Source organism: Rattus rattus, chromosome 1 (genome assembly GCF_011064425.1).
Source record: "Rattus rattus isolate New Zealand chromosome 1, Rrattus_CSIRO_v1, whole genome shotgun sequence".
Taxonomy (NCBI): domain Eukaryota; kingdom Metazoa; phylum Chordata; class Mammalia; order Rodentia; family Muridae; genus Rattus; species Rattus rattus.
The window spans coordinates 240,053,346-240,077,386 of NC_046154.1; the positions used below are offsets into that span (position 1 = coordinate 240,053,346).

Here is a 24,041-nt window from a genome sequence, read left to right on the forward strand (position 1 = left end):
ACTCATGCCACCTGCCATCCTACATGCTCCAGATGGAAGCATGCGTCATCCATGCCCAATGTGCAGTTGTACGTGGTGAGCCACATGGCCCTGGATCTCAGCTGGAGAACATAGTGTGGAATGGTCCAGGAAGGTGAGGATGGGCTTGTACCATGTACAACATGTCTGAGCACTGGTTTCGGATGCTACTTTCGCTATTGTCAACACGTTCTGCATCCACTGAGTCAGTGTTAATAGCAGAAGTTGCCCTTGTCCATCTATCTGTATCACTCTTTTTAGCCTCAGACAGGAGCTGACTTCTCTAAAAATAATCTACCTTTGTTAGAGATTTCATGGGCATCTCTATGACTTGCTTAAAATAACCAGTGGTGACAAAGGCAAGGCCATTTTGTAGGGTAATTTCACACCCCCAAATAAAGAAACCAACACTAAAGTCAGCTATGAGAGTACCTATCTCTCATCTCACTGGAGAGGCTTTAAGGTTACAAGTTCAAGACTAGCCTGGGCTATGTAGGAAACTCTGCCTCAAGAAGGCAGAGAAGGACAGGGAAGAAAAGAGGGATCGGATGAAGAGAAGAAGAGGGCCATCAGGATGAGAAAGAGGGGCTGGGTTAGCATTTAATCAGGGTCAAGGTGAGAGAGATCCTAGAAACTATGCAGAAAACAGAAAGTGGCAAACACTAGTCAGTGAGCCAGGGAGTTTCAGTTTCCTATATGCGGATTCCTGTGTGAGATGCACAAGCCCTCTTGCAGCACAAGTGGTTTCCATATTGCAAAACTCTCTCTCCCACCACGTGGATGAGTGAGAAGTCCACATGGGATATGTGAGATGCTATTTATGATAAGCAAGTGAAGAACAGGAAGGGAGCTCATGTTCTGTGGGCCAGTCAAGAATGTATCAATCAGAGCAGTGTCTGTAAACAGTAGCTTGGATTCTGTGAGACGGTGATATTAAAGAGAACATTAAAAGTAACATTTTAATGCAAATATGCAGCTTCTTTCTGTGTGTGCAAGCAGGACTTTCAGGACCCAGGGGCCCAAGGAACTGCTATGAGGTTACACAGTGAGATGTGACAGAGTATCTAGTATACATCAATCCTGAGGAAAATATAGCCTACAGTTAATGCTCAGGGTGGTTCCAAAAATCGAACATGGAATAAAGTCTCAGCTAGAGAAAAGCGGGAACTAAGGAAGTCTGTGGTCTTTGGTTGTAAATAGGGGAAACCTCAGACTTCAGGAGAGTGTGGGAGGTTCCAAGGCTCCAGCTTGATTCATTGAGAACTCAAGTGTCTGAAGACCATGGAACAGAGACAACTTTCAATGGTCACTGGCTTACCGACTGCAGGCTAGGATCTACTGCCTCTCTTACAGAGAGAGTTGTCGGTGGCTATCCACTGCCTTTCTCTGAGGTCTTAGGCCACAGGAAGAGGAAGGATGAGACCTCACTTGTACTAGCAGCCTTGATGTTCAAGTTCGGGGTGTAGGGAGCTGCCGTCTGGGGCTCTGCAGCAGTACAAACTCCAGTAAGCACCAGGGATTTGCCTTGGGCAAGTTACTTACCTACTTTGAAAAATGAATGTTACATGAGTCTCACAGTAAGAGCCGATACCTTTGAGTATTCCGAGAACTGGAGCATTTCCAAGTAATGTTCCTCTAGTGACCCTGCTGTGGATGGTAAGTCTGGAGATCAGGGCTCAGGCACAAACCCAGTCCTGGGCCTAGGGTGGAATGGATGTGCTGCCTAGGAAGTCACAATGGGAACTATAGCACGGGTCAGGACTTGGAGTTGGGCTGGCAAAGGAGCTCCTGATTATCACCGCCTTCTCCTCAGAGGGAATGAGGACAATGTTTATTGCTGCTTTTGTTACAGCGGCTAACATTTGCAGAGCCTTCTCTGAGCACTGGACATGTATAGCACATCTCCACCTCCCCTGAGTGCTGCCTGGCAGGTGTGACCATTACTGTGAACATTTACATATGCAGACTCTGAGAAGCACAGCTCTATAACCTGGCCAAGACCACCCAGCAAGGTGACACTGTGTGAGGTTCACAGAAACAGTGGAGAACATTGAAACAAACAAAACATGCCGGGGCATGATGACCTTGGATACATTTTTTTCATCCTGCCTAAGGAGGATTTACTGGATTTAAGAAACATCCATTTCAATAAACAGCATCAGGGAATCAAGGTGTTTAAGTTCAAGATGGAAACAATCTGTCTTCCAGGGTTTTGGAAACACCCACCCCATTAACCAACATGGACAAAGTAATTGAAATTAGATTCAGCCCGCTATTCCACCTTGGGGACACGTCCTTTGATCATTCTTTCTGGATAGGGGACAGTGATGAATGACTCCTTTATTTATCTGACTCCTTGTTTTCTTGGGTGTTCAAAGCATTAAAGGAAGCAGGAATGAGGGACCTAACAGAAAATTATGTTCTCAGAAATGGACCTGGCCTCACAAGCCCCGCAGAACCAGTCTTTCCCATCCCAGTGTCAACTCCCTGACTCTGGTCCCTAAAATGGAAAACTAGCCCTTTGCTCTAAATACAACGCATATCTTCTCCTGAAGGTTCGGAGGTGGGGATAGTTTATAGTTTATTGTTTAACTGCAAAGCTATTATTCTATGTCAACCAAGAATGTGCCCTTTTCAATTCATCTGTCTTTAAGCTATGAAAAATTGTTAAAAGTTGGTCACTTCCTCAGTTCTGGGAGCACAAGGAAAGAGCATAATGAACTCCCAACTTAGAGGGCAATGAGTGGAGTACAGAGACAGACCCTGTGTTCACACTTGCTTATGTAGCACATACAAGCAAGGGAAGATTTGGAGAACAGAGAACCAAGGCAACTGGAAAAGGATGTCTTTTAAGAAATGCCAGAGCCAAGTATGAGCTGTCTAACATGGGGATTCCAAAGAGATCCTGTCCTGCCTTCGCTGAGCCCACCCACACAGATGAAAAAACGTACATGTCCTGTGGCATTTCATTTGGGGCTCAGGATAATGCCAGAGGGATAGGACATTAATTATGGAATAGACTTCAGATTCAGGTTCAGTTTTCTATTTCCGAGTGCTTTCTGTTGCTGTTGCTGTTGCCATGGTTACAGTCAATCTTACTACTCTACTGGCCCCGTTCCTCCTGTGCTATGGCTGCTGCTATTGCTGCTATTACTCCAGTGGTATTATTGTCAGTATTGACACTACTATAGCTATGTCACTACAACCATTGCTCCTGTTACTGCTTCTACAAGCCCAGTTTTGCTTCCATGGTTACTAATACCCTTGAGCACCTCATGACTAGGCACAGTCACAAGGCCTCCTTCAGTTTGTATTTAATCATTTAATCCAACATAGTGACTCTGAAGTAAGCATTAAAATTACCTTCATTCTTAAAGCTAAAGAAAATGGGATGTAAGCAAGTTAAGTAACTGACTAAGGAGCAGTGAATGGGAATTGCTGAGTCATGGATAATTGTACTTGAATTTGAAAACATAGCAACAGATTTCCCAAGTCAGTGAATAGTTCAGTCGGATCTGCTACTCTGATGCCTGTTGACCACACCCTTGTTAAAACTTGCCGTTCTTAGGTTTCAGTTGTCTTTGCCCACCTTGCTACTTTGCTCAAGGGTGCAGTTTCCTTGTCCATAGGGATGGAGCACATCTTTGGTGGCCATGCACACTTTCTTGCACTCTACACTAAGGCAGGACTAGTGTTTTTATTATCTTAGGCACAGCACACATGGGTTGTTGCTGTTTATGTTTATTGAAGGTTGAATAGCAACCTCCATGGCTGCTTTTTGTCTAGTTGGCAGAAATGCACTGGATAAGGCTTCCACGTTCCACCTCAATGTATCTTGTGTCGATGGGGCTGTTATATATAACAAGGATCTTATGGTTCTTAATTCAGGAAACCTCATCTTAGAACAATATAGACAATATAGTTGTCATGACAGAGGCTCTTGGTACCCATCTACAACATCACTATTTACACTGCACTATGAAGAGATGAGTGTCTGCTACCCTCCAGTAGGTAACATAATTAGATCTCTCCCGAGTCTCTCCTCCAGGTCTCTGTCTATATTTGTTCCATCCAAGGTGTCCTTAGGCTATGCTTTATACTCACCTGTCAGACTCATCCAGAGGCAGCCCTTCCATCTCAAACCTGCAGGCACAACCATAGTCTTCAAAGTCCCGAGGACAGAGGCCAGCCACACACCTCATGCTGTTTACAAACTGGAGCAGCAGAGGGAAGTTGGTGAAGACAGCCTGCAGCCAGGTGAAGTGAGAGCCTAGACAGTCTGTGGGTGGGGAGAGCAGGTCATGGTGGGCACAGGGAACCAAGTGCACAAGGAGTTCCTTCCTTGGGACTTCCTGCCACCCTGGCTGATGGGACATCCTGAGTGTAGTTACTATATGCTGTGCAGTCAATCAAAAGCAGGTATATAGCCCCAGCCATGGTCCACCCATCTGACCTCTTCCTTACTGATGAAACTGAAAAGATCACAGGAAAATGAGCCCATTCGCAAAGTTTCTGAGTGAATTTCACTATTATTCTTAGCCAGTGACTAGACCAGTGTACCTTCATGATAGTTACTGGACTCTGACCCAACACATCTCCCAGAGCTGGGCTGAAAAAGACTGGGGAGATGGCCCAGCTCCTAAACTGCTTGCATTTTCAGAATCCATATAATGTCAAGTGGGTATGGCCAATCCCTGCAATTCCAGCCTCAGAGAGTAGAGCCAGTAAATCTCTAGAGCACGCTGACGAGCAGGACTATGCCTATTGGTGAGCTCTCCATTTAATAGAGTTACCCTGAGTCAGAGAACAAGATAGGAAGCACTTGAGGAAGAACATTAATATTTAAAACATCAATATTGGGCCTCTGTAGGCGTATGCATATATGCACACTCATATACACTTTACCACTTGGCAATATACACACACACATGTACATACCACATGCATGCATACATATCTACATCTACATATATACATCTACATCTACATACACACACACACACACACGAAAAAAAAACCCAAAAGAAAACACTTCTTGCATGTACAAAGTTCATGCACCCATCTTGCTATATTCAGACTGTTGGATGAGCCTATGTATACAGCAAGGACACACACAGTCCACAGAATCAACTAATCAGGGTTCAGAGGGGCTCATAGAAACTGAGGCAACAGTTGTGGAGCCCACATGGCCTGATCTAGGTCCTCTGCACATATGTTATGATTGGGTAGTTTGTGTTCTAGTGGGACTCTTAACAGTGAGAGTAGGTTCTGTCGCTGACTCTTCTCTGCTTTCAAGACCCTTTTCCTCTTATTGGGTTACCTAGTCCAGCCTCAGTATGAGGGGAGGTGCCTAGTCTTACTGCAATCTAATATGTCATGTTTGGTTGGTATCTATGGGAAGCCTGTACTTTTTGGAAGGGAAACATAAGAGTGGATTTGGGAGAAAAGTGGGGTGGGGGCTGGAACTTGGAGGAGATGAGGAAGGGGAAACTATGATTGGTATATAATATATGAGGGAAGAGTAAATTAAAAAGAAAAAAGAAAAATATGGCATGCCTTTATGATCTATGGAATTATTAGTTTGCTGAGCGAATTTCTATTGGCTTGGTGATGGAACTATAACATTATAAGCCAGCATACAAAGCAGAAGGGGAGCACAAGCAGACACGCAGTATTTAATCATGTAATCTGCACCAGAAACTGCACTGGGTATTTCCAATTGCTCCACAATAGTTTGTGCATGTGGTATATTACAAAGCTTTTGTGTTCAGTACAATAAACTTCACAGAAAACCTGCCAGGTAAGTGCTGTTACGTTGTCTCCACAGAGGTACAGGCACAATAGTCAGAAACATGCTCAGATCACCAGCTGATGATCTACCTTCAAGTACACAGCGCACAAACTGGTAAGAAAAAACACTGCTCGTTTCAACTTTAAACCTCAAGCTTCATGTTCCCTTCCTCTCCTTTCCAGATGAGAGGGCAATTTCATGTTGAAGGAGGTGACCCCACACTGTCACTCAGAGTGTACAAGATAACAAAAGGAACCGATGGGCTAGAGGTGTGCTCCTTGAGCACCAGTCTCACTTGGCTGTTCTGGATTCTTTCTACATAATTCAAACTTCCCTCAACTTCTAATGTTTTTTTTCCTATGAGGCCTCAGTAATGTTGGAAAACCTTTCTAAAGTTTGAATGTACATACATGCTTACATAGATGTGCATTTTCATTGAAAGACCCCAAAGGCATCAACACTGAGTCATGGGTACCATTCTCAGCCTCTTCTAACTAAACAACAGGCTCCAGTGGCCTCACCTGGGCCAATCACAGTATAGCATTACTTATTGGCATTATCCATTTCCGATGGTAGCAACCCTTGTGCTACACCAATAGTTGTTTAATTGAAATGAAACACACAAAGATTGTGTGGCAATTTTTTGAAATTTTTAAGATTCACATTGACTTGCTAGTTGGGGCGAGGAAACCAAACCAAATTGATATAGGGGATAAAGGTCTAGGCATAAAGAATGTCTCCCTTCTTGCTTTGCGGTCTTGAGGAATCCACATAACTTCTATGGGCTCAGCATCCACACTTGTACAACAGGGATACCATCCTCTTTCCAGAATAAGGAATTGAGGAAAAGTAAAGCACGTAATGACTCTCTGATGTGCCTTCCATAGCATCACTGACCTCTTAGATGCTAGCTACATGTTAGCAGTTGGCTGAGGAGGCCGAGGAGATTAGAGACAGAGAGCAAGACCCTAAAGACTTTTTCCAGCTTCCAACACCTATTCAGTCCTGATCCTCAATGGATAAAAGCAACTTCAGATATCACTTACCAAAAATTTCGGTCACACTTTCCACGTTTTTAAACACCCCGTTGAAGAAAGTGATATCTAAATAGAAGGAAGACAAACATGAGTCTTTTTTTCAGTCTTTACTTCTCTTTCTATCCAGAGATGTTAAACCTTTTCTCTTTTCTGAAGAACAAATTTAACCTTAAGCTAATGGTTTTGTAACATGGGCTACCATGGAAACCAATGCAGATGTGATTGGAGCAATATTTCTAGGCAACTTTGCTCACTTGTTATAAAGAAAACCATTAGCTTCTGTGTGGTATAGTATGTTTCAACCGAGAAGTGTTGTGGAGGATAATGCATGGAGCCAAGCAATGGTGCCTATGGGCATGATATTTCGGGTATCCAGTAGAAAAATATGTAGTTATGAGAGTTATCACAGTGACAGGATCCCAATGTTCTCTTCACACAGAGCAAGCACTGTACCAGGACTCTGCAATATGCCATCCATTTCTTTCTTACCAGGAAAACCAGAGTGAATTTAAAAATTATTTTTCTTTTTTTTGAGATAATATAATTACCAAAATTTTTTCTTCCCTCTTCTCCCTCCAAATGGTCACATATACCCTTTCCTGTTTGCTTTCAAATTCAAAGCCACTTTTTTCCTTATTTGTTACATCCAAACATTGCATTTTAAAGCTAAGATTCAGTCTCCACAGTAACCCTCAACATCACTCCGTATACTATCTTCCCTGGTTTAGTATTTCCACTGAAATTGGTCTCAGTTGCGAGAGCACTAAAGCATGAGACATCAGGAGGAAAAGCTGGAGAGATACTTTGAGTACCATCTAAGTGACTACTTGCAGATGCTAAAGCAATTAAGATCCCAGGGTATATTCAAGAAGGGTTGTTGTCTCTGCCAGTATCCTAGACAACTTTTTACTTAGCTTCTGGGCAAAGGTCAAAGGATTCTTACTGATAGTTTTTGACAGTCCTGGAGGCAGTTCCTGGGGATTTGGTGTGTCCAGAGCATGGCCCCCTGGAAGTAAGTCAGACACAGAGAGTGCAAAGTTATCACAAACATTGTACTGTTCCTTGCTGGGTTAAAAGGCTGTGAGGTGCTAAACAAGAAGACAGTGAGGATACCTCCCACAACCAATTCAATTCCATATGGGTTTTTATAATGTGCTGTGCTCAGTCTAGGTGGATCTCAGGACATAAAGAGGCTACATGAAGACCCCTGGTGTTTCCTAGTGGTTGATGTTAATGGTTGCATTCCGACTCGGGAGGGAAAGCCACGGTAACTGGTTAGTTGTCCTCCCATGAGAAGCTACAGTGTTGTTGAACTTGACTGTTGTCTGGAGGCTTCTGGAGATAAGGAACCAGCAGAAAGAAGTGAAGGCACAAAACCTCAGTTCCCAAGGAATTCATATTTATGGGTACGACTACCCTCTGACTCTTAGGATCTAAATCTCTTTGATACAGGGCCAGTATACATTTTGATCCAACCAATATGGTGTAGGATCCAATGTAGGCTCAGGTTTCACAAATTCTTCAGCTGATTTTGTAGACAATACCTAAAAGCTTTGTCTTGAACCATGCTACCTAGAGGTATATGACAGAATGGGGTGGGCTTTATCTTATCTATCCCACCATGGTAGAAATATGGATGAGCATGGGCTAGCCAATAGATTGAGACTGGTCACAGACCTATTCCTGAGTGCAACTGTGCCAGATTTTCCTCAAAGATATAAAGCACATGGGTTGCCTGACACAATCATTAGATTGTGTGTGTGTGTGTGTGTGTGTGTGTGTGTGTGTGTGTGTGTGTGTGTTGGCACCTGTGTGGGGTATGTGCAAGTAAGTACGGGTGCTCACAGAGCCTAGAGACATCAGACACCCTGAAGCTGCAGTTACAGACAGTTGTGAGCCCACAGACTTATTGAGAGCAGAGAACAGAGTCCTCTGCAAAACCGTAATGCTTTCTCCCTATTTCAATACTATTTATTATTCTTTCATGAGTATGTACTCTTTTAACTTCTGAGTCCTCTCTTTAGCCCCTGTCACATCAACTTTGTCTTTCTCCATCAAGCTGACAAACTCAAGCCTGCAAGTTTGTCACTGTTTGGAAACCTTGTTTGAAAGCTGTAAGAATCAGTCCTCAAGGAAGCATGGGAGATTCAGTCTGTTCATGAAGATGCCCTGTCTGGCCCTCTGCTTGATTGTGGTTTGAGCTCTGTGTGGCTCAAAAAGCTTCTCAGCCTTATGTGATTGGCACTGGGAGTTGGGGGGGGAGGTGCTAGAGAGGGGGTTGTCTTGTGTATATAAGATGTTTAGGCAGGATCTCATTGAGTGACAGTTGTACCAAGGTAGTAGTTTATGGTATGTATGTGTGTGTGTGTGTGTGTGTGTGTGTGTGTGTGTGTGTGTGTGTGTGTAAAAGTACTATAAGAAAGAGAGACAGAGACAGAGAGAGACAGAGAGAGACAGAGACAGAGAGACAGAGACAGAGAGACAGAGACAGAGACAGAGAGAGACAGAGAGGTTTGCCATTCTCTCTCTCCTTTTCCCCAACATCAAGTCAGTCTTGCAGGGCTGGCATCAAACCCAGGGCCACACATAGCGAGGCAAGCACCGAGTGGACCATTGAGCTACATCTCCAGTCTTGCCTCTCCCACTCCTTTATTACAAGGTTACCTGAACCTCGCTGTGTTACAGTGCTTCCGGCTCAACCTTCTGCATTCCTAGGATCTCAGGTGTAAGTCCTGCAGGCCTTCTTCTGATAACCTCTTGACTAAGATTTGAGAGCTGCCATGTTCAATGTCTTCTTATTTAGCGGCTCAAAGCTGGGCTGAGATGGCAACTAATACTGGCTCTGAGTCAGCTGTGCTGCCTGTGGCTTTTGTACACATTTTAGCCTCTCTATCTTGCCTGTTTTCACCTTTAAGGCTAGAACAGGAGCTGAAAACTTTCCATGGGCTTTACAGGTCCCAGATCAGTGCCCTCAGTTTTCTGCCTGTTCCTTTGCTGATGCCCGCCGATGACAAGAGAAAGGCAGGGAGCAAGCCTGGCTATCAGACAATCATCACCGAGTCCATAGGGGCTCTCTGAAGATGACCTGGAACAGCAAAGAGTTTTTCAGATAAAAAAGAGATGAGAGTTAATAAGTTCAGCTATAAAACTTCATGCTGCATTAGAGGACCCAACCACAGCAGACTGGTCCAGCTAAGACTCTGCTCCTCTGGGTCTCTATCCTTCATCTGCAGAGCCTCTCTCCATTCTTCCGACATGCTCTGAATCTTTGTACCATGTGTGGTCTCTGTTCAAAAGCCTTGACCTTGTTTCAGTCTGGCCAGTCCACTTCCCATGAGGTATAATCAAAGAGCACTGAAGACTTCTCTCCCTCTCCCCATTCTCTGAATTCCTTGTGTATTTTCTGCTTTTCTCACCTCCCAGCCCTCACCTCTAGCAGCTGAGTGCTTTCCATGTTTATTCTCAAGGCTTCTTCCTACATGTATCTTTACAATGTAACTGTGGAACTCTTGAGGACAGAAGCCTCCTCATGGCTGCTGTCCTATGCCCTAGTGTCCACTGGACACAGTAAGAGGTAACTCGCGTTTTCATGTGGATGAAGGGAGACTGTGAAGCATGACTTGGAGGGGAATGAGATAGGAGGCCCAGAACCCAATCCTTCTGCTATGGCTGTCCTTGTCCCAAGTTGTGAAAATGCAGATCCTTTTTACTGCCCAAGGTTCAAATACATCTTCCTGGGGCTAGGCGGAGAAGGAACTAAGGGGCATGAGTTTGAGCCTGCTTACCAATAAAGGAACAGTGGGGACTATGGAGATGTAGGGGGCATCTGTGTGACAGTGAGAACCCAACTATGACACTGCCTTAGGCTCTAAGGAATGGGACTTGAATCTTTCAAATGTTGCTGCTAACCTGAATTCTTTGCATAAGAAAACATTCTAGTTTTAAGCTACTGGTTGATATTTAAAACATGTTTTAGAATCCAGAAAGCAAGTCATCAGTTTAGGGAGTGAAAGAAAGATACTTTGCCTTGGATGAATCAGGGAGGGTCAAAGAAGTTGTGAATGTACTGTAGATCTGGGAGCTCCAGCAGAGCACCTAATTTCTAGGGTATATGAATGGCTTTCATAGAGAATGGATTGCTTCCTATTTGAGATTGATGGGCTTTGGGGGTGAGCCCTGCAAAACCCTCTCCCTGTGGGGCTGCAGAGATGTTCTGGGCTTGCTTTCCATTTAAGTCTTTGTCCTAGACCCTAAGCAAAGCCTTCAGTGCAATAGTAACTGGCATGATTGCCAAACCTACTGCTTACTACCACTGCAAAGAGTGCCTAATGGTGACAGCCTTTGATGGTGTCTTTGGTGTTGTCTGTGCAATCAAGCAGCATTGCTTTCCTCTATGTGGAACAGGAAAACACTCGCTGCCCAGGCAGGTTGTAAGGTCTGTAAACCTCTACCAACACACCCACATTGTATACTTTGAATGTTGACATCCATGCCATTGCACTGGGGACTGAAAAAGCCATCCTGGATTCTAAATTATTTGTTCTAGACCTGCTTTAGATCATGAAGGAAGTACAGGCAGTGATGGGGCAGGTGTGTAGGGAGGACAACAGTAGAAGATCCCAGGCAGAAGCAGGAGGAGCCCTGTCAAGAGCATTGGTAGTGCTGTAATTTGTCTGCATCATTTTGTCTAATTTCCCCAGGATGCAGTCTATACCACTGTATAGACAATACACATGAAACTCAGCAGTGAAGCAGCAGTCTAACCCAGCACACAAAGCTTTTCTCTATCTGGTTTGTATCCTATCCTGCCCTGCTGTAAGCTTTACTCTCCTGCAGTGCCAAGGCACCAAAGGTCATCTGCTTCTTACCTTACTTACCTTAGCTTGTGCTGTATCTGGACTTGGGGGCCTGCTCAGAGTCTCCTGCCATTGTCTCCTTTTCTTGACAAGTTGATGTGTACGAAGCCCTACTTGATTCCTAACCTGGACAACCTTCCTTCATTGTGCACCCCTCTGTGTTGAACTAACCTACATATGCAACTATTTCTACATTATACTTGGGACCTACTGAAGGTAAGTACTATCATATGTCATATGCATACATTGAAATTTTGCTGACAATCTGAATTCTTTGTATAAAATGTTCTAATTTTAGACTACTGGTTCAAATTTAAAATTATATGTTTTGCAATCTCGAGAAAACTAGTTTGTGATGTATCATTAGTATAGGGAGTGAAAAAAGTACATATACATATTGTGACGGTTTGTATATGCTTGGCCCAGGGAAAGGCACTATTAGGAGATATGGCCTTGTTGGAGTGGGAGTGTTACTATGGGTGTGGCTTAAGACACCCTAGCTGCCTGGAATTCAGTCTTCCACTAGCAGCCTTCAGATGAAGATGAAGAACTCTCAGCTCTACCTGCATCATACCTGCCTAGATGCTGCCATGTTCACATCTTGACGATAATGGACAGAACTTCTGAACCTGTAAGCTAGTCTCAATTAAATGCTGTCCTTTTGAAGACTTGCCTTAGTCATGGTGTCTGTTCACAGCAGTAAAACCCTAACTAAGGCACACACACACACACACACACACACACACACACACACACACACACACACACACACCTCAGTATATTTGTTATTGAATGAAGAATGGATGTGCTGAAACTCCCTCTGTAGATCAGGCTGCCCTTGAACTCAGAGATCTGCCTGCCTTTGTCTCCTTGGTGCTAGGATTAAAGGTGTGCACCACCACCCCCCAGCTAGTAGCTTTTGGCAGTGGTGGTAGGGAATAGAAAACTTGAAATATATTTTTAATCTTATGTATGTTAATATTTGTCTTTATCTATACCACACACTTATAGAGCCCACAAAAATGAGAGAGAACACGGGATCCTCTGGAATTGGAGTTACTTGTGGTTGTGAGCCCCCCATGTCAGTGTTGAGAACTGAACCCAGGTCCTCAGCAAGAACAACCAGTGCTCTTAACCACTGAGCCATCTTTCCAGCCCCTGAACCTATGCCAGAAGTTGGTTTTACTCAAGTACTCTTCAACAGTAATAGAAAACTAACATGACAGATAGGGCATTTTGAAATTTTACCTCAGTGAACTCAGGGGCAGATATAGATGTTATCTCTTGGGGAACGGAAGCTCAGCTTATTTGAGGGCCCTGTGGCATCTTCAGATAGGTCTTATCTTCTCCATCCTTCATAAACTCTATAGTTCTCTCCAGCCTAAGAACTGTCAGCAGGTATACCAGCAGACCAGGGAACTGGGACTGCTGAGGTAGACTTCTAGATGGCCATTCCAGATTCCTCAGACCAAGCTGCAACTTCAGAATGCGTTCACTGCTCCCACTCTCCCTTGCTGCAGAGCTGGAAGCAGGCCTTCCTGCCTTCTGCTCTACTTCTTTTGGACATTTCTTCTGATGAGAGGCTTTTGTGCCTGTGAAAAGGCCTTAGTCTCTATTTCTCAGAAGATACAGACTAACATATTTCTTTCAATCCTCTCAGCAGAACCTCTGAAATGTCCCTTTGTACTCTAGGATCTGGCAAGTTGATTGGTTATGCAACCCCATGTCAGTGGTGACCAGACCCTGCAAAACCTGGGAGTGTGGACAGAATATGTTCAAATCCACACACGAATTGGCATGTTGGCACTTAGAATGTCCATGACTGTCATGTTTCCAAAGCCAAGTATTTATGTTTGAGGGTAAACATCTCCCAGAGAACAATAAAAATATTTGTCAAATGATTCCTCATAGTAGAGGATATCAATTTTCACTTTATTATTGAAATGTGGCAGCCAAGGGATAAAGGAGGTAAAACAAAGCAAGAATAACAGAAGGAAATATTTATACTGCTCACAATTTTATAGGAAAAATATATAAATGGTACACATAAAAAGGCAGCTTTGAGCAAAAGGGAATTTACTCTTTAGAAAATAGTAAATGTTAGCTACCAAGGAGAATAAGCTTTTAAAAATATGAGGGGATTTAAATCCTGATAAGAATGTTTAATCTGGAAAAAGCATAGGGATGGAGGCTAGGGAAGAAGCTGTTGGCCAGTTCTGTTCCAGTGGAATGGTTATCAGCAGGTGAGGAGCAGGAGTCCTCTCTCAAACTTTAGATTGCTGCTGCCATTCTCAACTTCTGTGCTGCTGGGCCAGGTGCAAAGCTCATGTGTTTCATCTGCTTGTTTGGGCTTGGTTGGGCAGTCATGTACAACACATGGTACCATTGTCCCTGCCATTGGAAGAGATGCCTGAAGAGCCTCTCAGAGGCAGTATATAGATTGAGAGTGTCTCTGAACATGAGAAAACAAGGAACAAAGAACAAGGAGCCCGATCGATGAGTGATGGGAGCTGCCTTGGGAGAAGGGAAGCAGTGGGTTTATGTGTTTAATTGAACTAGAAGTTTGCGAGTCTTCCATTTGGCTGGTGTGTAAGGAATGGAAATGTTTGCCTTAGTGGCTCACATGCCCATGAAGATGAAAAGAATTCTGTTTTGTCTCAGGAAGGCCAATGTGTCCCAAGAAATTAGCAAATTGGAGGGGGATATGTAGTAGTTCACAATCAGAGGGGAGAGGAGCTACATTCCTAGAAGGAGGGAGGGAGCTTACCAACAAGACACTTTGTTTTGGACCCAACTCTTCTCCATCCTGAACCCTTTCCAATACTTTTAAGTCATGGACAGGGGTTTATATCTCTTTTAGTTAATTTTTTACATATAATATATTTTGATCATATATTTTCCATCCCCCAGGTACTCCCCACAAACTTACCAACCCAACTTTACGTTTTCTTTTTCTCTCCCTCCCTCTCAAAAGAAGAACAAAAAACAAAAAGCAAAGGTCAAAATAAACATGCAAAAAAAATCCCCAGTAAGACAAAAATATGAAAACAAAGCACATACACACACACTACACAACACAACACAATACATATATTGCATACACACAACACACAAACACCACACACACAAAACACACTATATACACACTACACCACACCAAACATGCAACACTTTATACACACACATCTCTCTCACATACACACACACATACACACACACCACATACACACAACCAACAACAACACTAACAACACAAACATGGAGTCTGCATTTCATTGGTTAACTACTCCTGGGAATGGGACCTGCCCTGAGGTGATTGTTATGCTCAGTAACACTTAATTGATTTTCCCAGTAAAAATCAATTGCAAAGAGTGTCTTGGTAAAGGGGACTGGGTATCTACTTCCTCTCCTCTATGCTGAGATTTTCTGAGCAGGGGTCTAAATAGTTAACATTAACTCCATAAACTTAATACTGATGTTTGGTTCCCTTCACTCACTGGGTAGAGGAATGAAGAGGATTTAATGAGCAAATCAGCTGGAGGCCAAACACAGCATCCCTGCATTCCTCTGAAGTTATCAAATGCTAAACTGGAAAGACAGTACTCACCAACACAGGGGATCATCAGCATACTGACCATGAGCAGCACAATCATTGTTGCCATGCAGAGGACAAGGTGTAGGCGTAGGCTAGAGCAGCTTCCTGGGAGAGCCAGCAAAACATGACAAGGATATTTTTTAAAAATCCTATATGAGAATCACCAGAAGCTTCATGCTCCCTTTGTGCCAAAGGTCCAAATTCTGGAAGAGTTTCTGTCCCAGCTTCTACACTAACTAGCACTTTGAAACGAAGAGATAATGTTCCCTATGGTAACTCAGCTTATCCAACTGTCAAATGGTTAAGTTAACCATGCTCTCCCTGAAGACATGACGGTGTATTGTTCCTTCACTCATTTATTCCATAAGCATTTACGGCAGACCCAGCATGAGGAAGGTGGGTTCGAACCCTATCAACACCACTGCATATATGAATAAATCTGATGACCACATGGTGGTGCTGCCTGCCAACAAATGGTGTGCTCCCCCCCCCACCCCACTGTTCACACAGCATATCACCCTTTCTTCTTTGAGTTTTGAGCACCTGGATTATATGGTTGCTGTCCTATTATATCAATGGATATCCTCAGGGGCTGCTCTGGGGACAAAGGAACAAGGTGGGAACAAAAGTCCTGGAATGCTGCCACATTATCATTATAGTTTCTTGTGTCCAGGTCACCAAGTATTTGACTTTAATAGGCACCCTAATGCCCAACAATTGTATAGTTAACAGGAGGCAAGAGATCAGAGGGATTTTAGAATAATTTTCTCCCTAGTTATAATCCCCTAAGCAGTGGGAAATGATTGGTTGATTTGTGCATATTCTGCTTTAGATCATGATTCCAGAACATTGTATGAATGACAATAAAGCATGTTCCAGGCTGCTGGATAGATTTGTAGATGTGTATTGCACAAAGGCGCATGGCCAGGAGGGCATTAAGAAACCCGCAAACAACTAGACTAAACTCTCAAGTGTGCCCCCTGCAGAGCACTTTTATAATGTGCTTCTCCAGAGCAAAGGAGGTATCCCACAGTTTAGGGGTTGCCATGTTAGGGCCACCCTGACTGTGAACCCAGTTTACTGTGGAGAGTCTTGAGTGAGGAGACCTGAAGATGGCAAGGTGGCTGTTCTACAAATCTGTCTCTAGCATGGCCTCTGGTGGCTGCAAAATGAATGGGTATTATATGAAAGAAAGCACAATGGGGTTGGGGATTTAGCTCAGTGGTAGAGTGGCAAGGCCCTGGGTTCGGTCCTCAGCTCTGGAAAAAAAAAGATGCTTAAAAAAATAAAAAAGAAAGCATAAGATGTGAATGCTTGAGCATCCTGACTGGACTGAGTGCCCTTTAGTAACTGACTGCTGTCTGATTTTCCTTCAGCACAACAGTCTACTTGTAATCATCTAAAACAGATGAGCTCTTGCCATCTGACAAGCTCTCCTAGCGCTTTTCAGTCAGCCTTGCCTCCAGTTCAGGCTGAAGCCAGATTGAAATAAATGGATGATGAGACAAGTCTCTCAAAGGACTGTGCTAAGGATCTCCACTAGTGTATAGCAAATGCCTCTCAAAAGAGGGGAATGGAGACCTTTTTAGAATTAAAACTCACAAGACTGTGGCTATTATCCCTTGGGCAATCCACTCACCATCAAACACTTACAGCATCTTATCGTTACTGTTACTTAACTTGGAAGGGTATTATTTAGTCAAATCACAAGTTTTAAGATGAAACCTTTGAAGTTTGAAGACTGATGAATTATGGCACAAAGGTTTCAATTGTTCCTGACTCCCAGTTCAGCAGCTGCCTGGTAGGTCGTACGGGGTCCAAGTGATTTAACCTCCACCTCCAAACTGTGATACTGAAGTACAGAAGCTGCTCATGAAACCAGGGACTGCAATTGCAGCACTTGGCTATCCTGTAGCCAAATGCTCATGCTGTTCCCTGCCCCCTGTTTGTGCTGAAGCCCTTCTTTGGAAAATAAAGTAGGAGTTTCAGTTACAGCAGCCACCTTTGACCCAGGTCTCAGGAGTGCACTCCCTGAGATGTCCTGCATCTCAGGCTATATAGACTGAGGGCTACTTGACTTCTACCTCCTAGGAGTTATGGGAGTGCAAATAAGAAGAGTTACTGAATCGTAAGGCTTGGATCCATGACTAGTCTATGCTAAGAAGTTACTTATCAGAGAAGAGAGAGTAAAGAGTGATGGGGAGGTTGCTTGTACAGAGTTTCAGTTTGGGAAGGGGAAATATTCTGGAAGTGACAGCAGAGATGATGATACAAAAATAAAAACTTCACACTACTAGCCACTGAAAATGGAGAAGATGGTAAATTTATATATTACATGTAATGTTATACATAATCTAATACACAAGTTTAACTAGGTTATAAACTTATGGATATTGTTCCTTGCATTAATTGGATCATTCTTTGTGTCAGGTGGCCCACTAAGCATGCTCCATGCACTGTCCAGAAACAAAACCTTAAGACTTAAAAATACATTTTTTTCTTTTTCCATTTAACTGATACTCAGCTAAATGTCAATATGCCAAAATGCATTAAATGATGCATAAACACAAGGGAAACAACATGAATGCGAGTGCCTGTACTTCAAACCATTAATCAATCTAACAAACTTTTGCTCTGTGAATTCTACCCTCAGCTGCCTGGCCAGCCACATGATGCAAAACAAGCAACCTCCTGATTGTTTTACAATTCAGTCAGGAGGCCTATATCTTGTACCCTGAGGCTGCCTTTTGTGGCCATTCCCCCAAGAGAATCCAGGCCACCACCTGTCAACTTATCCTGTGGCTACTTGACTGTATCTTGGAACCAGACCATGATGGTTGGCCTGGATCAGTCAGGCTCTGTTGCTGGCTGGCTGGGTCTCATTCTTCTGAGTACCAGTTTGTCTGAGATTCCTGGAGTTGATCCAGAAGAGTCTTGCCATGGGTCACAAGGCAGGAACTCTGTGTTCAGGACCACTGACCCACTAGAGGTACCCAATTGTTGACTCACAGGCTTATGGGACCCTTGCTAAAGTGGTGTGTGTAATAGGGAGGTTGGACAAGGAGTTACTAGTGCAGTTTAGCAAGTGTTGTCAACTTGACACTACATCTCCTTCTACCAGGACCCAGAATGCCTTTGGAGTCCAGCGACATCCTGAGTACTATCCAGGACTCACACAGTGCTAAAGACCCAACCCTTCTTTTCTTCCCATCCTTTCTCTTCTTATTTCCCCTTTCATCCATCCACTTCTGCCATCTAGTTCTCTTTTACTTTCCTCTTTCCCTTCTCCTATAATACATTCTCTCCATCTTCCCCCATTTCTTCCATCTCTCTTGTCCTTTCCCACTTCTCTGTCATCCTTGTCTCTCTGTCTCTTTATGCCATCATAAGAAGTAGGTACCTACTGTGAAGTGAAGCTCCACTCAAAGGCTGTTGAATATCCAGTGTTGCTTGGCTTTGAGTAAGTGGGGACAGGGTCTTCTTTTATATCTCAGGCAAAGACCCTTGGTCATGTGAGCACCTTCCCTGACTCATATCCAGAGCTTTTCATGCACTCTGGCAGGTGGGTTGCATGGGAGGGGAGGAGGTATCATAATGCTATGCCTTGGCACAGGTGAAGGCTCTATATTAAATGGTTTCATCTTGAGCCCTATGAGGAGACCCGGGCTCTAATTAAAGAACAATGGCTGCCCTGTTCTACATACCCCACCCCACTGCAATGTCTCAGAGACTCTCTGATTATGTCTGAGGATCACAAGGGAACAACTCTGGAGGCTGAAAGATGTTGAAAGTCACAGGCTCCCTTGCTAGGAAAAAGGCAGGCTTTGTCTTGCCTAGTCATTTCGACAGTGACTCTTTACAAGTCCTTGCTTAGACGTGGGGATTTGATTTCTCTTTCCTTTACAGTTTTATGTCCAAGTTGTGGGGTATACAAATGGGGCTTTATAATTAAAGCCCCTAGGTTCTACTGCCAATCCCATTGAACCCTATCTTGGCTTTCATGTCTGCTATATGAAGGCCATCCTATGCACTTAAAAAAATCTTTAGGGGTTTTTCAGAGTCTTCCCTTCTCTGCATAACCCTTTGTAGAGTGCTTTCCTTCCCAATAATGTGCCACCAGTGGTCATGAGGACGTTGTCCTTGCCTCTACAGCCATCACAGCAGGATGCTTGTGTAATCTTAGGAGGAAAGAACCAAGAAGCAATGGTTTGGAGAGGTATTTGCCCTTTCTCACTTGTGCTATCATATTTGACACAGATTAAGTCACTTGGCCATGAACCCTCTAAGCTGCAGGCTCCAACTTTGCCTCTTGATGGATCAGAACAAGTCAGATGATTGCATCAGGGTCAGTAGAGTCTTCCTAGCAGACTCCATTGAAGGGCTTCCCCACATAAGAAATTGTTCCTGGGTGTTCTTGTGTCTGTCTGTTTTTGTCATTAGGTTACTGGGATGCACTGAGGGTCTGAGTTATATTTGCTTAAGTCTTAGTCAACAATTACAGACAAGCTATTGTCTCTAAAGTTGTCAAGTCAGTGGGCCACATGTTTCTGTGGATCTCAAGAGCATTGCTACTAAATGATGCTAAGGCATGAACAACCTACCTAGGAGTGAAGTTCTAGATTAGAAGATTTTCTCCCATAGCTTGTAAAAGAATGGTATAGTTTAGCCTGTAAAAGGATGTTATGGTTTAAATATGAATTGTGCTCCACCATAGACAAGTGTGGCGAGCACTTGAACCACAACTAGTGGCGCTATTTTCAAAGATGTTGGAAACTTTGGGAGGTAGAACCTATGTAGAGGAAGTAGATTAGTAGACTACTAGCAGACAGATCTTGTTCATGGCTCTTTGACTGTCTGTCTGCCTCCCTGTCTTTGTCTGTCTTTCTGAGTTTCTGTCTCTTTCTATGTCTCTCTTTCTCTGCTCCCTTTCTCTCCTTCCCTCTCTACCTCCTTGCCTCTCTTACTCTGCTTCTAGTCAGCCATGTGACAAAACCTCTCTGCTATGCACTTCCATTGTGTTAATCAAATTAGGCCAAGCAAGTCTAAATTCTCAGAAACCATATGCTAAAACAAATTGTTCTACTTAAGATTTTCTATCAGGTAAATTTTCCACAAGTGGGTAAATATACCTAACACAAAGAATGTATTTTAGAATCTGTTATTGATATTCTTGGTCAAAGGATTCTTTTCCTTGGGTAATGTCTTGGGCATTGAAAGATTGCCCATGCACCTACTGGATGCCTGTAACAATCCCCACCACACCCTCTAAACAACATAACTAGATCTTTCCAAAATGCTAAATATTATCTAGAGCCAAAGCTTTCTATTTTCTTATGGTAGAATAGAGTGAAAGGTAAGTTTTCCCAGAAACACAGACAGAAGAAGACAGAGTTGTTCTCAGTGTTTAATGACAGATTCCACTATGAAAGCAGCTTAATTCTTTACTTACATAAACCCAGAACTAAACTTTGCAGAAGGAGGAAAATACATGCAATTATACAGAGACACTCTCTGGGACTGAGATGCACAGACATGCTTTTTCCTCTCTCTCCCCATCTCTTTGTCTCTCTGTCTCTGTCTCTACCTTTGTCTGTCTCTGTCTCTGTCTGTCTCTGTCTCTGTCTCTGTCTCTGTCTCTCTCTCTCTCTCTAAACTCCTCTATACCCCCTTCTACTCCCCTTCTACTACTTTCTTTTATCTTCTCCTCCACTCTTTCTTTTGCTAGCCTAGCTTTGTCTTTTGGCCATGGAATATATAGAAAAGTTCCTCCCTTTCCTTCCAGGAAGAGTATAGTTTAATAAAGTTGCCCAATTAGCCACAGTCTTCTTGGCGTCTGGGACATACAAATGTCCCATCCAGTTTACCTAAACAGTCAAGCACTGGTTGCCATATATCCATGAATTATCCCAGCTATGTGTCATCTCCTAAGGCTTGCTACTCTTTTTCCCTGTCACATAAGTCTTGTCTGAAGTCTTTCTTAGGCTCTGGGAGACCAGCAGACTCCACCATTGGGCAGGTAGTTTGCATGTAGCCTTTATGTCCTTTCCACATTTGATCTGTTACATAGGAGTTATGACTGTAGAGAACTAGTCCCATATGGACCTCTGAGCTCTTGTTGAAATTCTCTCTCAGATCCTTACGTGAGCTTCATAAGTATTCCGCATTTGATCCTTTTCAAAGTATAGTCATGGTTGGTTAATATTCTCAATAAGCAGAGTAGTTGTGTCCACATGGACTCTCCTCAAGAAAACAGCCTTTCATGTAGGCTTGAGCTGCTAGCCTATCCTAGGAGATAAGTTGCTTCTGGAGAACTTTGGTCATCTTTTTTTGTGAGATAATTCAACCAGAGTACAAACAGACAATCTAAAAGCTGAATTTAAAAAATCTGTTTTGCCAGCTTATAACTGCATGCGAGAATTTGCCCAAAATGTGTAGTCCTGAGCTTTATTGTTCCTTGTCTTTTGTGCACAAATACTACACATTGGTTGACACACCAATGTGAGGAAACTACAGAAGTCAAAAAACAAGGTTATTATATTTAGATGCTTCCACAGATCCTGGCCTAGGTCTTTTTTAATGGATTAAAACCCTTCTCCCATTTTGGCAGGTAGTGGGGTCTACATTGCTGGGTTCTAAGGTCAGAATGCTGCCTCTAACATGGCGTCAATTGTGCTAAGGTCTCAGGGCCTGTTACTCTTTCCTGCCAAAAGCCTTTAATTGATATGAACTTTGTCCATTAAAAAATTGCTCAGAGGAATTCACTTACACAGACTAAAAGGGACATCTTTTTGACTCCTATTGAGGTCAGGATTCTTAGAATACTGGCTTCAATTACCTCATCTTTACAAACTCAAAGGTCATTCTGTAACCCCCCAAATCATAACAACAGGTACTAATGAACTTGACAACCATGTAATTTGAAAAGTCTCTCAAGTGTTCAGACTAAAAATGAACCTTTCTGTCTATCTGGATGGGAGTACACATGCTGCTTCTCTGACCAAGTCTGAGCTCTATATCCTGAACATCTTCTTGTTCACACAAAACCTCAGGATATCCAACTATCTTCTGGAAGAAAGGAAGTTTAGTTTTTGAATTATGAAAATAAAGACTGCTTTAGGCAGAGACCTACAGAAACCAGAGTAGGACCATAGCACACCAGGAGTAAAACTGTCCTTGGCAATGAAGAGCAAAGGCTTCTCCATAGGCCTATTGAAGAAAGCAAAGCTACTTGGTTATGCTTTGTACAGAACTGTGCATTTACAGGGAAATCAGAAGACTAGGAATAGGGAACGGGGACATGATAAAATTAAGGGGCCTTTTTAATTTGTGGGTGTGCAGAAAACTCTGGTTCAGCAGGTAGCAGATATTCAAAGGAAGTCTGACCCCCAGCTCCCAAGAAATCACTCATAAAGTCTTGGAATAATTCAAAAGGAGCATCTTTACATAATAAACACCAGGTTGCATATGAGGTTTACACAACCATGTGACTTATAATGAGGGCCTTGGGCCATGCAGTGTCAACTTAACTTCTGGAGACTGAGTATTCAAATACAGCCCTTCAGTCACCCCATACTTAAATGACCAGACACCTAGGTTCATGAGTTTCTGTGTTGGCAACACTTCATATGCATTATGTATTATCCATATATATATTGTATGCATTATCCTGTATTATTGCTCGAGAGTGATGTGTAATGTCTGCATGTGCAAACAAATGTCAAGAACAAGAAGCTCATGCCTGAGCTCTTCTGGAAACTTCTTTACCTGTCTTTTTCTGTGATACACAGTGTGAATACGTCAGTTTTTCTGAGTCTGTCTACTGAGTGTCTGAGCCCTAGGGTTTTCTAGAGGATGCCAGAACAGAGTGGGGCATGCAAAAGGGAAGTCCAGATAAGAGGGAAGTCAAGATCTCCACATCTCCAAGCTCACAGGAAATGTTTCCATCACCTCCTCTTTCGGAATTTGGAAGAGAATCTTGATGCTGTAGAACTGTAAGTCTGACTTGTTGTATGTAGCCAAGTAGTCCTCAGTTGCACAGTGCCATGTTGAGAGCTCTCTGGAGTGCATCAAGTTTGTTCAATTTATTCTCTTATGTGCTGTGCGCACATTGATATGAAGCCTACAACCAAGTCTTCCTGGTATCAGGACTGCTGCCGGCATAATGGTAGGTTAGCAAACCCAAATCATAGGTTTTCTTTGCTCTGAAGCAGGCAGAGAAGCCTGGTGTACTCCATTGATTGTAATGCTTCAGCCTTTGGTGCATTATACAGATTGACAGGAGATAAACGCTCTCTGCTTCCAAAGAGAAACCCTTCCCTTCTACAGATGACTTGGCTGGGGCGTGCCTGGATTCTGAAAACTACAGCCGAGCTGGAAACAAAACCAGGGCGAAGGTTTGGTGCCAGAAGGTGCTATTACAGGCTTACACAGACTTGCAGACATTCTCAAGACATTTTTGCTTCAAGGCTGAAAGAGCAAGAAAGGGACTCAGGGCACTAAGATTGGAACAGAACAGAGACATAAAATCAAATAATACCAGCCACAGTGCAGGTTCTTCTTGAGGGAAAGCACAGGCTGGGTCCATTCTAAAGGATTCCCATGAGATCCCCTTGCAGCCAGCAGCAGAGTGGAGGAACACACAGCTATGTTTTTTTCACTTTCTTCCACGCTGCTGTTGTCTCAATACTCAACTGTGTCCAACTCATCTCCCCAATTTGCATTATAACCATTTAAACTCAATAATC

General features: G+C 43.3%; 1 protein-coding gene across 1 annotated transcript in view; it reads right to left on the minus strand.

Moving 5' to 3' along the window:
* The window catches only part of Oc90 (otoconin 90), a 33,866-nt gene extending 15,057 nt beyond the window's left edge, over positions 1-18,809 (minus strand). Inside the window, 6 exon segments of the mRNA XM_032916123.1 lie at positions 4,123-4,297; positions 6,856-6,912; positions 7,790-7,852; positions 15,310-15,402; positions 18,702-18,737; positions 18,740-18,809. Coding sequence (XP_032772014.1) covers positions 4,123-4,297; positions 6,856-6,912; positions 7,790-7,852; positions 15,310-15,402; positions 18,702-18,737; positions 18,740-18,809 — 494 coding nt within the window.
* Positions 18,810-24,041: the final 5,232 nt, after the last annotated feature.